At 33.2% G+C, this 18,346-nt stretch overlaps 1 protein-coding gene across 1 annotated transcript; it reads right to left on the reverse strand.

Moving 5' to 3' along the window:
* Positions 1–8,074: 8,074 nt before the first annotated feature.
* On the reverse strand, positions 8,075–12,333 carry LOC101497774 (embryogenesis-associated protein EMB8). Its single transcript, XM_004506282.4, has 8 exons — positions 11,835–12,333; positions 11,593–11,721; positions 11,137–11,268; positions 10,635–10,777; positions 10,438–10,535; positions 10,246–10,340; positions 10,015–10,068; positions 8,075–8,651 (listed from the first exon to the last, which is right to left on the reverse strand). Exons 1-8 carry the CDS (start codon positions 12,261–12,263, stop codon positions 8,442–8,444), a joined length of 1,290 nt encoding a protein of 429 aa, XP_004506339.1. The 5' UTR covers positions 12,264–12,333; the 3' UTR covers positions 8,075–8,441.
* Positions 12,334–18,346: the final 6,013 nt, after the last annotated feature.

Below are 18,346 nucleotides of genomic sequence, written 5' to 3' on the forward strand. Positions count from 1 at the left end.
TATATATATATATATATATATATATATTTAGAAGTGTTGCATCAGTCATAAATAATCATTAAATATTGTAAAATAAAGTTATACTTATAAAGCAAGGTACAAACATTTTTTTCCAAATAAATTGGCACTGTTTTTTCTGTCTCTAATTATAAACACAAATTTTTTTCCAAAATATAATTCCCTGTACAACTTACTATATACATTTATTTTTTTTCTTCCAGATCAATCCCTATTAATACTATTGTTTTTCTAATCAATTCCATTAGTAATAACCACACACAAAATATACACATTAACACCACCTAACACAATAAAGGCTTATAAAAAAGGACCAATGGAGTATAGATTGAACACATACGCTTAACAAGACTTGTTACAACATGCATCTAAAGTGTTAATGAAGCTTATGATAAATGTGAATAAATATTCAAATAATTGACCATCATGCTATTTTTTAATCTTTTCACTATATTCATGTTATACAAATTGTTTGTTTACATAATAAAAGTGTATATTAAATATCCAACATAAATTACACAACTAATGATTAAAGCAAATATCTCAAATATAAATATTGTTGCATTTTTAAATTTACAATACATAAATTATGATATAGAACTAAGTGCCAACAAAGGGACCTAATGTCAATATTAGTCTCAAGCAACAATTATAGAGCTCTAATTCTCAGATAGACCAACGATGAAAAAACTTAATAATCTATTTACTAAAATTATAGTATTGAAAAATAAAAATGTTATATTAAGAATGTTAAATGCTTTACTTGGTATGTTATTTTCATTTCAATAATTTGTTTTCTATGTTTTTAGTTAAATAAGTTTGACGTCTTGAGAATCACTATAAAAATGACGATAATATCCTTATGATTTATTATTATTATTATTATTATTATTATTATTATTATTATTATTATTATTATTATTATTATTATTATTATTATTATTATTATTATTATTATTATTATTATTATTTATACTCACATGAAGCAATACTATATATAAAATAACGAGCCAATAAAAACAAACTAAAAAGTATCTACCAAAAATAAAACTAAAAGTAATAAAATCAAAACAGTACAAATTAGTGACCAAAATTATTATTATTATTATTATTATTATTATTATTATTATTTACTTTTATCTTCGATGATGAAGATATTAACCATGAGAAAAAGAATAGTATCACTTCCTTCTATTTTATACGCCTCTTATATAGTTACAATAAATTTGTAACTGTCTATTCAAAAAGGAAAGAAAAGTATTTTTTTTTTTTTTTTGAATTTCAAAGGAAGAAAAAGTGGATACTATTTATTTTGAATCTCAAAATAAAAGTTAAATTGACTTTAATTACCATTAGACCAAACAATCATCACATTAGACCATTTTTTATAAATTTCATGAGTCACACTAATAGATTATCAAAATAATCTAACACTACACACCCATTTACCACCAGAATATATTTTTTCTTATTCTCTCTATTGAGTTGTGCCGCTTTTGTTTTTTTCTCGCCTTTCAAAATCAATGCTTCAGCACTTTCAAACTATGGATTTTATTTCCTCATTTCCTTTTTTTTATTTCTTTAATAATTATAGTAATAACAATAATTATAATAAAACTAGAGGGTCCCACTTAGAAAGTGAACCCATTAACAAATCTTCCCCTCATGACTCAAGTGAGAAGGAACTACTCAACTATACCCATCTTCTTTCTCTTACATATCATCTTTGTCATTTATAAGGTCTTCGTCATTATATTTGAACCATTCTCATAAGTATGAATCTTATCCATTGAAAATGGCTTCATCTCCAACACATCTTGATCCAGTGATACTGCATCTCAATGTGCTTGACTTTGCATGAAAAGTTGGATTCTTGCTGACATGGATTGCACTCTAGTAGTCACAGAATAACACAAACTTCTCTTGCTTTAAGCTTAACTCTTGTAGGAATTCTTCATCCTCAAAAGATCTTTGGAAGCTTTGGTTGTTTCAATGTATTTTGCCTCAGTAATGGATAATGCAACAATCTTTTGTAACCTTGATTGCCAACACACAACATCCCATGCAAAAGTCATCATATAACCAGAAGTATATTTTCTAGAATCAAGATCACCTATTATATATATGCATATGTGTAGCCATCTAACCCATGTTGGCCACCTCCAATCATAAACACATTTTGGAAGTGCCTCTCAAGTATATGAAAATCCACTTCATTGCCTGCCACTGATCTTTACTAGGATTAGAAAGCAATTGACTAACAACTCCAACGATATAAACAATATATGGCCTTGTGCATACCATAACATACATCACACTATTAATGTTGATGCATAAGGAACCTTCTTTATATCTTCTTGGTCTTATTCACTTGTAGGACATTGATCAAAACTCAGTATAAAATGACTAGTAAGTAGAGTACTAGTAGGTTTGAAGTTATTCATTGCAAACTACTCTAACACCTTCTCAGTGTAATAGTGTCGAGACAACCACAATTTACCATTCTTCTTGTCATGAGTAATTCTCAAGTACAAGATTTGTTTTGCATGACCCAAGTCTTTCATTGCAAAAGACATTCTCAAAACTTTCTTTAGAATTGAATCTTCTTAGTGTCCTGATCAACAATCAACATGTCATCCACATATAACAAGAGAATAATAAAATCACCATCGTCGAATTTCTTAACAAACACATAATGGTTAGAAGTAATTTTTTGCACCTATGCTTCTCCATTAAATAATCAAATTTTTGTACCATTGTAACGGTGCTTGTTTGAGGCAATACAAAACTTTTCTTCAATTTTCATACAAGTTTCTTTTACCTTTGACTTCAAAGCCCTCAAGTTGCTCCATATAGATCTCTTCCTCAAAATTTCCATGAAGGAATGTCGTCTTCACATCAAGTTGTTTAACTTCAAGATTCAAACTAGGTGTTAACCCAAGTACAAATGGAATTGAGGATATTTTCACCACTGGTGAGAAAACTTCTTCAAAGTCGATACATTTTCTTTGATTAAAACCTTTCACAATCAATCTTGCTTTGTATCTTAGTCGAAACTATTCTCTTTTCCTTTATCTTGTATACTCATTTCAAATGTGTGATTAGCATGCAAGAAATTCATCTCTTCTTGCATGGCCTTCAACCACTTTTCATTATCAAAATATTTCAATAGTGGGATAAGGTGCAACATCAATGTAACTTCTAGAATTTGATTTTTGTTTATCAGCTTTATCAATGTCTTTAATAATCTGGTATTCACAAAATATCACATCTCGACTACTAATAAATTTCTTTTCAACCAAATCCCACAATCTATAACCAAATTCTTTTTCACTATAACCAGCGAACACATATTATTTTGGACTTACAATCAAGTTTGAACCTCTCATATCTTGGAATGTGAACAAAACATCTGTTGAGGTCAACACATTTTTTATATATATTTTAATAGCAACAAACCTTGTGAATAAAATGATAAGTTTTATAAATGATGATTTATTGATGATTGTACTTGAGTTTTATTTAAGAAACAAGAATCACTAGATACCACTCATATCAACAAGTGCATACTTAGTTATGAAAGAATTAAAGTATCATAAGAAGGTTACAACAATAGTTTCATAAGCTTCATGAAGATATTAAAAGGCTATTTTTTGAATCTCAAGAGAATCAATTGTGAGGATAAGAAACTCATCATATGAAGTCTTCCATATCACATGAATGTTCATATTTAAAGGGTAATTATAGAAGAACTTTTATCCCAAGCTACACGAGATTATTCTTGAAGTAGTGTGACAAAACACATATTATGTTTTGTATTAAGCTTGGAGGTTTGAGAATAATCTTGAATGAGTTTTTAAAATAGCTTAGCAATACACAAAGAATGGTATAAGGATAAGGAACAACTTTTATGAAAAAGTCCTTGAAGAATTAATTCATCTAGCTTATCATTCATTGATAAGAATATTCGTTACAAGATAAGAGAACATTGTCCTTATCTAAAGATGTATGATGGTCCAAAAGTACATGGTTGTTGCTCCTACACTATTCTAGTATTATTCCAAACAACTTTATAAACAAATGAGAATCAAGAAAGCCAAATTTTGTATCAAGAATCAAGTAAAAACAAGTGTTCGAACCAAGGATTAAGGAGAATGATCAAAATAATCATTTGATACCTTGGGAAATATAACAAATTGGTATATTAAAATTCAAACATATTTAAAGATGAATAAAGAAGTCAAAGAACATCTTTATGAAAGAATCTCAAAATGAGTATGTCAAATACTATATCAATCATTCAAGAGAATGATTGTTGAATATTCAAGACAACATCTTCATGAAGAACATGTCCAGTACATTCATATTTATACTATAGTATCTTAAAGATATTTCATTGACAAGACACAAAATGTGCAAACACTAAGATAATTTTTTGGAAATATATTGTTTCAACAAAAGATTTCTCCTCTCATATAGAAGAGAATTTTCTCAATTGTTATGAAAGAATATTTTCAAGATGAACAAGTTCATTGCACTCATAAGTTTTCCTATCAATTCAGCAAAATGACAAGAATTAACTTTGATGAAGAAGTAATTTCAAGATTGAGTCATTTATTAAAAGAATAATAGAAAAACTTTCAGCATAATATTATGTTGTTCTATTAAAGCACAATTGTTAAAATTAACTTTTTGGAAGGATAACATGCAACAACTCATTTGTCAAATCATACATAGGCCTCATAATGTGTAATGGGAAATTAAAAGTCAAGTTTTGAAGCCCAAATGGTGAGAAAATATGTCCAGATCAATCTATAGATTGATAACTAGATTGATAACAAACTTTTTGGTACAAAAGTGCACTACAAGGTACTATTTACCGTGATAACTGCATCATGCTTCTTACTCATTCTATTCCAAGAGATATAATGGCAAGTCATCTAATCCTTCTTGCAAAAATTTCCTCCAAGACTCAAGGTATAACGCTCTGGTAGAGAGGAGAACCTTCTGGACAAAATTACTTTACATTTAAAGAGGCTGGTTCAGAAGATTGTTGGCACCTTAAGAATCAGTGGTGTTGACAAAGGGAGTGAACGAGATTTAAGCTTCTTCCCACCAAAATCTAGAGAGCAGACTTGATGAGCTCACTTCATTGCTATAAAGTTGGTAGTAGTTAAAGCCGAAGTAGCAAAGGTCTATGGTATTTGCATTTCTGTAGAGCATTCTACAAATTCATGTCTTACATTGCAAGAAGATTTGATTGTTGATGCTCTTCAAGCATATGCAACAAACATATACAACTCTCAAGTCAACCATGATCTGTCATCTAACAGGTACAATCTTAGTTGGAGAAACCATCCCAACCTGAGATGGGGGAAATTGTCTGCACAACAATAACCTAGGTAGCAGTAGAACAATGCATAACAACAATAGCAACAACAAAACAACACACCTTCATTAAAGGACCTTGTCAAACAGATGGTTGTCCAAAATCTTCAATTTCAACAAAGAATAGATTCTACTATTCAAAATTTGGAGACAAAGATTGGACAACTGACCACTTCAATCAATCATATGCAGACTTAAGGATCAAGCCAATTACCTACCCAGTTAGTAGTAAATCCAAAGGTTCCTAATGTAAGTGCAATTACCTTGAGGTCTGGCAAAGTTGTTGAATTATCCAAGGCATCTGAAACTGTGAAAAAAGAAATCTGTATGTGTGTGTGTGTGAAAAAATGATGAATAAATGAGGAAAATGGTTGTGAACAAAGAGAGTATGTGAATAAAAGTCATTGGTGTTTTTTTTTTTTTTTTTTGAGTTAAGTTATCTCTCAATGTTACTTTTCTCTCCTAATCATTACTCCTTTATCCCCTTTGATTTGTCGCCCTATTCCCTTAGGATCATCTCACCCTTACCTTGGCTTATTTACAACCTTAATAAAGACCTTTTGATCATTATATGCATGTGTTTTAAGTAGAGATGTTAGAGGTTTATCAAGCCTATGGTAGTGTCAGCTTTCATGACGTGTTTTGAGTGTAAACAGTAGGCTAAACACTTGAGTAGTTGAGAGAATTTTATAAAATGTAAGTGTTGTATCACTTATGATGTATTCTTTAATTAATTTGTCCTCTTTTTTTCTTTGTTGTGATAAAAAAAAAACGATTCATGATTGCCATGTTCCTTGAAGCTTAAAAAAAAGTTGCTTACCAATTTGCATTTTTGAGAATTTGTAGAAACACATGCCCTGTTTTGCTCGTAATGTAAAAGCTTAGGTGTGGGAGAAATTGATCAATGCATTTGGGCATATCTTTCTAGCTTTGTACTATGACATTTTAAAAGCTATTTTCAGCCTAAGACTAGTTTTTTTAGCATATTTCTAAACTTTGGATCATAATTGAGTTTCAATGTTATTATTTGCATATTGTTCTTTGCTTGCTCTATAGACCATAACTTGAGCTCTGGATATCGGATTGACACATGCAAGTAGCCGCTTGAAATCTAAGAGTCAAAGTTACAACTTGTATGTTGGAGCAAAAGCCCAAATAGGAACTTTTCTTGGTGTAAACTGTTGATTACTTGATCTGAGCTTTTTGAAGTAATTTTTAGTGTCGGGCCACTTGTTTTAAAGTCCAAAATAAATACTATATATTTTTAGTCTTTTTTAGAGTTTAGGGATTCTATTTTCAAAATTAATTTTCCCTCTTTTAGAATCTGTGATAGGTTCGATATTTCTGAACTAGTGGATTGGTTATTTTAATATATGTGACTTTAATTTGTTTTTTCAATTTGTTTGAACCTAAATACAAAATTTCCCTTTTTGTTTTCTTGATTCTAAATTTGGTTGATATAATCAGAAGTCTTTGCGAGACAACTTGAGTTGTTGTCCTTACGCTACATTTTTATTACTTGTATTTGACCCACGTGCGACAACGGATCAACTATACTAACTTCAGTAGTCCAACTAACATTACCTGGGTCAGGGTTTCTATATATTGAGTGACTTTAGTGAGAACAATTGATTATTATAAGAAATAAGAACAATTGATTAAAAATATTGAATGTTAATTAATTAAATTATTGTTTCTTAAGCACGACTCAAATGGTAAAAGATTGCAAGTATTTGATATATTGGAGAGCAAGTTCAAACTTGCGATATGCCACTTATCAGCATTTAATGTGTAGTTTTTCCATTAGACACTTTAAAACAAAACAAAAAAGTAATTAAGATTAATGGCGTAGATTTTCTTTTACATTGAAAGAAATCACGTGACATCAATAACTTATGAGAAATGAATAACTTATTTTCTCTAGTAACTTTTTTCAAATACATTGTCTTGAACTTTAGGCCACCAATTACAAGAATATTGTTCAAAGATTAGGTGGAGGAAATTCTTGAAGCTAAGAAGACACCAAGATATTGTGTCAATTCCTTATATAACTCTAGAAGAAAATTCATGGAAGAAAGATTGAGGAATGGTGGAGAGAACAATGCCAATGAGTTAGGTGGTATTTTAATTTTTTTGTCATAGATATTTTGTTGGATTTGGAATTCCTTGAGGAAGAGAAATTATTCATGTGAGTTTTTGCACTATTATCAATGCAAAGTATAATATTATTTTAAAAGTTGTATATATAGTTATAATTAAAAGATAGTATAAAAAAACTAATTAAAATTATATTAAAAATTATAAATAACATTTATTTTAAGATAATTTTTTACAAAAATGACAATCACCGTGAGATGAACGGAGTAAAAGAGTAAGATTTGCATATAATATCAGACAGTCCAAATTTTAAGATAATAATTTTTGTTGACAAAATAATATCTATCTTAAAATTTTGGCCGTCTGATCTTGATCAGACCTTTGAGATCAATGTGACGTATGACTACATCCAACTCCCTAGGTTTTAGTTATTATCAGTACCAATTACTCCAAATCAAAATTTCCCTTTGCTTAAGGTACAAATTTTCATAATTTTCATGTTTTTATGATATTATTTTATGAGCTAAATGATTATACATATAGGATATGTAATATAGTTTTACACCATCACTTAATCACAACTCTTTATTATTTTCAAAGTATAGCAATAAAATAACGGGGATAAATGTTGAAAAGTTCGAAAACAATATGAAATGTTTAAAGAATTACAGTACAAATTAATTATTTATTATATTATATTATTTCTGTAGGCCTTTTCAAAAAAAAATTATTTGTATATGCATTCATTGAGTGGTAGGCAAATGGAACGATATACTTGAATCGATCATAAATAATATCCACCATGCTTCGCTGGAGTAAGGAACAAAAGTTTAGTTGCTTCCACATGTTGGCACTCCAGGGACTAAGAATGTTCAAGAATGTTGTGTTCTTGAGATTGCAGAACGTAGTTGATGAATGAATGAATGATAAGTATCACACTACACTTGAAGATGGTACAAGGTCTCTTTATTATCTCCAGGATTGCTACAAGTTTGTGTTGATTTGGCTGCTTCTTCTGTCTCTAGAAATTGGAGGAAATCAATGACCAAAGGATCAGTCCAAGGGGCTCCAAGTGGAGCTTCATCACCAGCAACCCACCCCAGGTGACCACCTTTAGATGTCACTACTAATAAGCAGTTTGGATTTTCCTGACATAATAACAAGGGCCATACTTGAATATGGAGTAATATAGATAGATAGATAAGCATGTTAAATACAGATAGACATAACATAATCATAGTTGAGTTAATCAGCCATCATAAATAGTTAATTGAGTCTTGTAAATTAGTCTCGTAACCACAGCTCAGATGATAGTTAAAGGGACATTTAATATACTGAGGTGCGGGTTTGAACAAGGGATACTATTCTTTCTCTACATTTAATATATGAGTTTTGCTGCTAGGCTCTTTAAAACCAAAAAAAAAAAAAAAGTAGAATAGTTAATTCATCTTTTACAGGAAAGAATTTAGTCAGAACAACTATCTTCATATAATCAGAACTGTTATATGAAGATCAGACATCTCACATTTTGAATCTGTGTATTAAATCCAATTTTCGAACGTTGAAAATGGGCTGTCTGATTTTCATCCAACAACTACAAGACCATAACTGCAGTGATTGCATCGTCATAACCAGATTGCAGGATATATTTTGTTTTACCAATTTCTAGAGATTTTCGAACGTTGAAAATGGGCAGTCTGATTTTCATCCAACAACTACAAGATCATAACTGCAGTGATTGCATCGTCATAACCAGATTGCAGGATATATTTTGTTTTACCAATTTCTAGAGATTTTCGAACGTTGAAAATGGGCAGTCTGTTTTTCATCCAACAACTACAAGATCATAACTGCAGTGATTGCATCGTCATAACCAGATTGCAGGATATATTTTGTTTTACCAATTTCTAGAGATTTTCGAACGTTGAAAATGGGCAGTCTGTTTTTCATCCAACAACTACAAGATCATAACTGCAGTGATTGCATCGTCATAACCAGATTGCAGGATATATTTTGTTTTACCAATTTCTAGAGATTTTCGAACGTTGAAAATGGGCAGTCTGTTTTTCATCCAACAACTACAAGATCATAACTGCAGTGATTGCATCGTCATAACCAGATTGCAGGATATATTTTGTTTTACCAATTTCTAGAGATTTTCGAACGTTGAAAATGGGCAGTCTGATTTTCATCCAACAACTACAAGATCATAACTGCAGTGATTGCATCGTCATAACCAGATTGCAGGATATATTTTGTTTTACCAATTTCTAGAGAAGGATAAATATGATATCCACACAATAAGAGTACAAATAAAATTCTTTTGAAGTCATTCCATGGTATTATCTTTTATCCATACCATGTACCGTTCAATGAAATCGAAACATTATAGTATTTAATCTCTATCTATTCTTCTTTTTCTATTCTTCATCTCTTTAAGAGAATTACCAAATACATTTTAATCAAGAATGATAACACTATATTCCATAATTCAAAAAAAATAATGCATACCTTGATATCTTCACGAGGAATTCCCCTAGAAGGAGCAATTGGATCATTGGCTGCCTGGAAAAAAGAAAGTCTTTCAATTTAATTATTTTTGTTTTTTTATACAATTGAAGATGCAAAATCCTAACCAGTTCCCAAGATTGAATCAATAAAGGGAGGTTGCAAATCACAGTTGACAGAGGATAAAATCAAGATAACACAATGATCACAAATATTTTGAGTCGAGATTTGTACCTGGATGCAGAGCAAAGGTGTTTGAACATGTTTTATGGAATCTGAACTGCTTGAATTAAAGTAGTAATCATCCACAGACTTGAATCCAAAAGAAACTGCAAAGCCTCATAGAAGAGTATCTGAGTGGATAAAACTTCACATATTTGATCTATCTATCTACCTATCCAACTTCAAAAAGTTAGGGTGACGTACCGCGGGTCAATCCATCATCAAATTCCCTAACAGACTTGGCATTGGCTGCCTGTGGAATGTTATATTCACCACCAATATCTTCAAAGAGTAAAGCATGTCTGCCACCAAAAAGAAAAATAAAAAGTCATGTCTAGCTAATGGTTTCATTTATATGTATTAGAATTAATAACCATCAATAACATATAAATTTGTCTCACTTGTTGAAAATCTTGCAGAGTGCGTTAGAAAGAGCCTTGTCATAAATTTTGTTAAATCCCTTTCGGAAGTCCTCATCTGCCACAACCAAATTGAATGGATTGCACAATGATACAGCGCCAGAAAGAGGACAATTTTGGGATTCCTAAAAATAGAACAAAAAATTAAATAACATGGCAGAAGTGGGTAGACTAGATCATGGTTTTAAATTGCAATTGCAACCGCAATATTAAGATTTGCAACGTAACCAAACCACTACAAAACCGCAATTTAAAACCATGGACTAGATAACATAAATAAAGCACTTATTAACTTAAAAGTGCTTATGTATGATTCATTTCTACAATCAAAGAGAAAATGAGGGAAAACTTTTCATAAATTCTCTATAAGATATGATGAGAGCTTATGAAAATAAGCATATCATATAAGGCTTGTTTTATAATCTATTCCATGAAGTTACAAAAAAGTGTATATGCGATAAAGAAGCTCTTCCAAGTTACCTACCTGACCCAAGTAACGAACAAGAATGTTTGCTCCAAGTGACCAACCAACACCATATAAATTAGCATTGGGGTATCTAGCTGAGACATGAGAAACAACCTCACGCATATCTCCTAAAAATGATGCTGAATAGAACTGCACAAACACACACATGGTTGAAACAGTAAGCATATCTAACTAGAAGCCATTTTCTAATATTTTTTTTTAAAATTGGAGAGCAGGAAATTATTATTAATTAAAATAGTACTAATGTTCATATTTCAAGACTCTCTCGTATATGAGCTAACACCTCATGTACTCAGTGATTTTCAATTAGATTTGCTCTTAAAGTAATAATATCAATATCAAAATAAAAATCACATTCGTAGATAAAAGAAGATTTAAAACAAAAACAATTCTACAAAATATGTTGATCTAATATTAAGATTCAGTTTAATGCTAATATAATTCATCACTCACCTGGGGAGTAGTAATAGGGCTATCTCCACAGCCACGACTATTGAACACAACAACACGCCAACCTTTACTTCTAGCTCTAACTAACATGTGTCTCACATAAGAATCACCACTACCTCCAGTTAAACCTGGCTGCACATTAAACAAAAGAAGCAAAAAAGCATAAAAAACTTCGAAGTTTGTTTTCAATTGACAGAATTTTTTTTTTTTTACTTTGGTTGACTTGTGCTAAGAGGGTAACGAACCAGCAAAATGAGGAGTGGAGCATCAGGTGGCAAGAGACGGTCGTCACCGGAAACCCAGTCGAGAGCGACGGCTCCTCCGTCTTTAGTTCTTATGCACTCACGGCGGAGTCTGACGTCGGGGAGTGATCGGAAAAACGAGGCGAAAATGGTTTCGATGTGGCGGTTCCAAGCGATGAGGGGGAAAGGGTGGTAAGGACGAGTCACGTGAGAGAGAGATGGGAGGAAACGATCACGTGCGCCTCCGAGGATTTCGAAGGAGGGATGAGGTTGTTGGTGGTGGTCGGCCGAGATTGTGGAAGAGGTGCTGACGTGGAGTGGGGAGAAAGAGGTAGGAGAAGATGGCAAGTGGAGGGATTTGATTAGTGCACTTTTGTATGGAGAAGAAAGAAGAAATGGTGTGGGTCCCACGAATGACCTTGTTGTTGCCATGCTTCTATTCTATTGCTTTGCACGATTCATCTTAGCCTTACACTGTTATACTTATTCGACTATTCTTTTTATTTAATTATTTATTTTTTGAGCAATTAGACCATTTTTTCTCGTTTTTTTGGGTAAAAATTGGACTATTCTGCTTAATAAATCGTGATATTGCTGTGTGTGTACGTCAGAGGATATGAAAGAACTCACAATCAGTGAGTCAAATGTTGGTACTTGGGGGAGTTATGATGACTCATGAAGTGATGAAACATTTGAAACCCTTTCTTCAAGTATGACAATTCAACTTTTATTACTTTGGGTCATGGATGGGAATTTGTACTCGGGATTTCCGCGACACTCCGAATTCACACGGTGAAGATGTTGTACGTGGAGTGTTCAGTTCGGAATGATTTTGAAAAAATGTTTCAATTACATGGTTTGTGAACCACCTTTGTCCAGATTCACAGCTTGTAAAAGTTACACTTTTAGATTACAATTTTGTTATCTAAAAGTTACAATTTTGTTACCAATACTCTAATTTTTTTTTAAAAATCAAAACACCTAAAATGTTCTCCCTCTCTATTTCAATCTTCATCTTCATTAACCTAACCCCTATTTATTATATCTTCATTATATTCATTCATCATCTTCTATATCTTCAATCATTTTCAATCAGCATCAATCATCTTTGTCATCTTCATCATCTTCAACATCTTCATCATCTTCATAATCTTCAATTAAGTAAGCATCAATGTTGTTGTTGTTGTTGTTGTTTTTTTACGATATTGTTGTTGTTTCTGTTTATTGTTATGCAAGCAAGGGTAGAAATCATGTTTGTGTTTTTGAAGTTGTTGCAAGCCCAGAAACGTATGTGAACTAAAAGTGTACGTGAAATGAGTTCACCTAGGGTGTACACGAACTGAGTTCATGTACGAGAGCTAAGTTCATGTACATTTCTGGGTTTCATGATACTGAGTTCACGTACATGAACTCAGTTCACATATGTTTCTGGACTTGCTACGCGAAATCAGTTAACGTAGGTTTTATTCTTTTGATTATGATTTGGTTATGCAGAAATGGTGCACACTATGTTTATTGACAGAGAGGGTCGTGTTATAATTAATTAGGGTACTTCTAATGAGGAGGATCGTCGTGTTAGACCAACTATTTCTGCACGGGCTCAGCGTGTTGACAGGTTTAGACAGGAACAACAAAGATTACATCAGCAACAAGGACATGAGCTCAACAGGAAGAGGCACAAGAGGCACAATATGAAGCCCAACCAGAGGTTCCGTTGACAAGTTTGTCCTTAGGACATTTGATGATCATGTGGCCATTCAACTTTGAGATGGCGAGATAATTTTCTCAATCATATTAAATTTTTAATAGTTATTATCATAATGTTTTTTAACTTATATTTTTTCGCTTATTTTATTTCAAGATCGTGGAAAATTAGGAGTATTTAGCAACGGAAAAAATTAAAAGAAGTTGTGATTGAACACGAAGAGGTTGAACAATTGGTTAAGAGTTCTGGATTATATTAGTTGCTAAAATGCAGTTACGAAATGATAGACAAATGGATCATTTTTGCCTTCGTAGAGAGGTGGCTTCGTGACACCAATAACTTCCATCTTCTAATTGGAGATATGAGGATTACTCTAGACGATGTCTTATCTTTGTTGCATATACCCATCACCGGTACATTCTTCAGTGTTAATGTATTTAACAAGGATAACAGTGTAAAAATATTTGTTGAACTTCTCGAAGTTACTTAAGTTGCTGTTTATGCTGAGTTTAATGTCATGCGGACAACCATAATTCGATTTAGTTGGTTAGTTGAAGTATACCATCAACATTGTCATGACCAGTACTGGCAGATGGTTTTGAGGGAATTTCTTTTATTTTTGGTTGGTTGCACCCTTTCCATTGACAAAAGTGACTTTGCAGTTAGTGTTGCACATCTAGATTGCTTCCGATACCTCAATTCATGTGGGGGATATGCTTGGGGTGTTGCTGCTCTTGCTTACCTATATGATAATCTCCGCGAAGTGAGTAGACATCAGACCATAACAACTTCTGGGTATTATACATTAATGCAGGTAAACTCTATGGTTGTTTATTGTGTTAATAATTTCAATTATTAATTATAAACTAATGAAATGTTATTATATATGTGCAAGTGTGGGTTGATGAGCATTTCCCAACATTATATGTAGATTATTGTAGACTTTCTCCTAGTTATGTTGAGGACTACCCTAGAACACTTAGATGGAAGCCAAAAAGGGATAAGGGTTTGGTTATTTCATTTAGGAAAGCTCTTGACGAGATTGACGTTGATTAGTATGTTGGACACTATATGAGGAGCATCGAGTGTGTAACACCCCGATTTTCTAAGCGAGGGTGTATTTTTTTTTTTTCAAAAGAAATTAAACTGAAACAGAGAAATAAACAACAAAATGCTTTTGGATAAATAATTGAGTCATTATAATTTACAAGCAGCGGAAAAGTTTCTCCAAATATAAATCCAAAGCATTTACACAACAACAAATGGTACATGGGACCCATTCAAATAAGATGTCAAACTGACAATATTAGTATAAGTACAATTTTCCAAATCAAAATACTCCAACCCAAAAAGTAGGACGTCTAGTCCCTATACATCAACCTAATCTGATCATCCTACCAAAAACTATACACCCTGAGTGATCTCCACGCGCCCCGTGGGATCCTCCTAACGTAGCTGCAGTCAAGCGTTCCCATCTCCATTCCCATCCGTAGGGTACGAACCGGTAGGATCGTCCTGACTCTCATCTGAGGGCAAAGCCCAGATTTCCACAATAATTGTAAAGGGTCACCAACCGAAATTAACAGATAACACATAACATTTAAGTTTTAAATGCACAAATAACCTTTCAACTAAGCATGCACCTTAAAAGGATTTTCCATATGCTAAAAGTTCATATAATGCTTGCCAATTAACAATGAACTCAAAATGAAGTTCTCAAACCATCAAGTAATACATAACTGACCAAAGCATTGATAAATCAATTGAGCAATCGATTATCTAACTCAAAATAAGGACTTTTGCTGAGCCAATCGATTGCCAAATCGATTTGGTCAGTTCTGCTGAGTTTCTGCATGACCAAATCGATTTCTAAGTCGATTTTGTCAGTTCTGATGAGTCCCTGTGTTGCCAAATCGATTTCCAAATCGATTTTGGCAGTTTTGCTGAGTTCCTGCCTCTCTGCCAATCGATTTCCAAATCGATTTCTTAAAAGATTTTGAAAGACATATTTATACAATCGATTGGCAAATCGATTAGGTTAAAATAGTGAACTTCCTGCAACTCATCCAATCGATTGGGAAATCGATTTCCCTCATCATTTTTCCAAAAATTCATAACTAACTCAATCACATTCATACATAATCTCAAATCCTAACACTTAGCACTGATAACGCAATCGCTACAACATCATTAGTTTCGAAATAGTATTGCAAGCAAACATGTTATCACCAAATTCCAAAACATAACACTTAACATTTATAACACAATTAATACAACATCATGGGTTTCAAAATGGTATAGCAATCCAACATGTTATCACCAAATTCCAAAACATAACACTTAACATTTATAACACAATCAATACAACATCATGGGTTTCAAAATGGTATAGCAATCCAACATGTTATCACCAAATTCCAAAACATAACACTTATAACACAATTACTACACATACCAAATGAACCAACAATTCACAATTTAACAGGGTGTAGTCTCTCACGGACAAACACCTGTGCAGTCTCTCACGGACAAACACAATTCCCTCAGGAACGTAACTCGTAAACGTACCACCTATCACGGGTCAGTACTGTTTACCGAGGTGCCACCTATCCCGGGTCTGCACAACTTACCAAACGTAAATCGTAAACGTACTGCCTATCACGGACCCGTACCGTTTACCAAGGTGCCACCTATCACGGGTCTGCACGATTTACCAAAACATACATAAGTAAACGAGACATTAAGAGATTCCCCATTCTTAATTCTCATCTAACTTAAACCAGGGCGTAGTCTCTCACGGACAAACCCCTGCGCAGTCTCTCACGGACAAACGCAATTCCCGCAGGAACGTAAATTGTAAACGTACTACCTATCCCGGGTCCGTACTGTTTACCGAGGTGCCACCTATCCCGGGTCAGCACAACTTACCAAAACATACACGAGTAAACGAGACATTAAGAGATTCCCCATTCTTAATTCTCATCTAACTTAAACCAGGGCGTAGTCTCTCACGGACAAACCCCTGCGCAGTCTCTCACGGACAAACGCAATTCCCGCAGGAACGTAAGTCGTAAACGTACTACCTATCACGGGTCCGTACCGTTTACCGAGGTGCCACCTATCCCGGGTCTGCACAACTTACCAAACACAATTCCCTCAGGAACGTAAGTCGTAAACGTACTACCTATCACGGGTCCGTACTGTTTACCGAGGTGCCACCTATCCCGGGTCTGCACAACTTACCAAACACAATTCCCTCAGGAACGTAAGTCGTAAACGTACTACCTATCACGGGTCCGTACCGTTTACCGAGGTGCCACCTATCCCGGGTCAGCACAACTTACCAAAACATACACGAGTAAACGAGACATTAAGAGATTCCCCATTCTTAATTCTCATCTAACTTAAACCAGGGCGTAGTCTCTCACGGACAAACCCCTACGCAGTCTCTCACGGACAAACGCAATTCCCGCAGGAACGTAAGTCGTAAACGTACTACCTATCACGGGTCCGTACCGTTTACCGAGGTGCCACCTATCCCGGGTCAGCACAACTTACCAAAACATACACGAGTAAACAAGACATTAAGAGATTCCCCATTCTTAACGCCCAGTTAACTTAAACAATTTTCCAAACAAAATAATAAGTAACCGAGACATTAAGAGATTCCCCATTCTTAACGCCCAGTTAACTTAAACGGTTTTCAAAACAAAATGTTAAGTAACCGAGACATTAAGAGATTCCCCATTCTTAACGCCCAGTTAACTTAAACAATTTTCCAAACAAAATAATAAGTAACCGAGACATTAAGAGATTCCCCATTCTCAACGCCCAGTTAACTTAAACAATTTTCAAAACAAAATAATAAGTAACCGAGACATTAAGAGATTCCCCATTCTTAACGCCCAGTTAACTTAAACGATTTTCAAAACAAAATATTAAGTAACCGAGACATTAAGAGATTCCCCATTCTCAACGCCCAGTTAACTTAAACAATTTTCCAAACAAAATAATAAGTAACCGAGACATTAAGAGATTCCCCATTCTTAACGCCCAGTTAACTTAAACGATTTTTCTTTAAAACAAAATATTAAGTAACCGAGACATTAAGAGATTCCCCATTCTTAACGCCCAGTTAACTTAAACGATTTTTCTTTAAAACAAAATATTAAGTAACCGAGACATTAAGAGATTCCCCATTCTTAACGCCCAGTTAACTTAAACGATTTTCAAAACAAAATATTAAGTAACCGAGACATTAAGAGATTCCCCATTCTTAACGCCCAGTTAACTTAAACGATTTTCAAAACATATATATATATATATATATAATATCTAGATATTTGTTAAATTACCATTTCACCCGTAATGCATTAAATTCTTCGTAAAGGATTTACCGCACTTAATTTAATTTATTTATCGACGAGTAATCCTAAACGGCATCAAAATATCTCTTTGATCATAAAGACTCCAAAATATTATTAACTTTGGCTAAAAAGCCTCTGAGCCAAAATCCAAAATACATAAAAATGCATAAAGTGTACTTTAAAATTATGGGTCTTACAGAGTGAAACGACCGTTTGAAGAGGTTTCTTTATTTTAAGGGTGGATATGCTGGGGGTCGGAAGATGTATGCTCATCTGCCATATAAGGTCTCTACTAGTAACAATTACTTCACTTCACCACTTGTAATATGTTCTTTCAACATTTGTAGTGACCACGCAAAATTATCAGCACACTCATACTGTAGATATGCAAATCCCACGCAAATGTCATTTTAGTAAATGTAACACCAATAATCTCAAGTAAT

This window comes from Cicer arietinum, chromosome 6 (genome assembly GCF_000331145.2).
Source record: "Cicer arietinum cultivar CDC Frontier isolate Library 1 chromosome 6, Cicar.CDCFrontier_v2.0, whole genome shotgun sequence".
Taxonomy (NCBI): Eukaryota; Viridiplantae; Streptophyta; class Magnoliopsida; order Fabales; family Fabaceae; genus Cicer; species Cicer arietinum.

Excerpts from the sequence above, each read along its gene's own strand:
- LOC101497774 (XM_004506282.4), bottom strand. The coding sequence starts at position 12,263 with ATGGCAACAACAAGGTCATTCGTGGGACCCACACCATTTCTTCTTTCT. Across the intron at positions 11,269-11,592 it reads GCCCTATTACTACTCCCCAG|TTCTATTCAGCATCATTTTT; the intron begins GTGAGTGATGAA and ends GTGTTTGTGCAG. Across the intron at positions 10,536-10,634 it reads CTCTGCAAGATTTTCAACAA|ACATGCTTTACTCTTTGAAG; the intron begins GTGAGACAAATT and ends TTTTGGTGGCAG.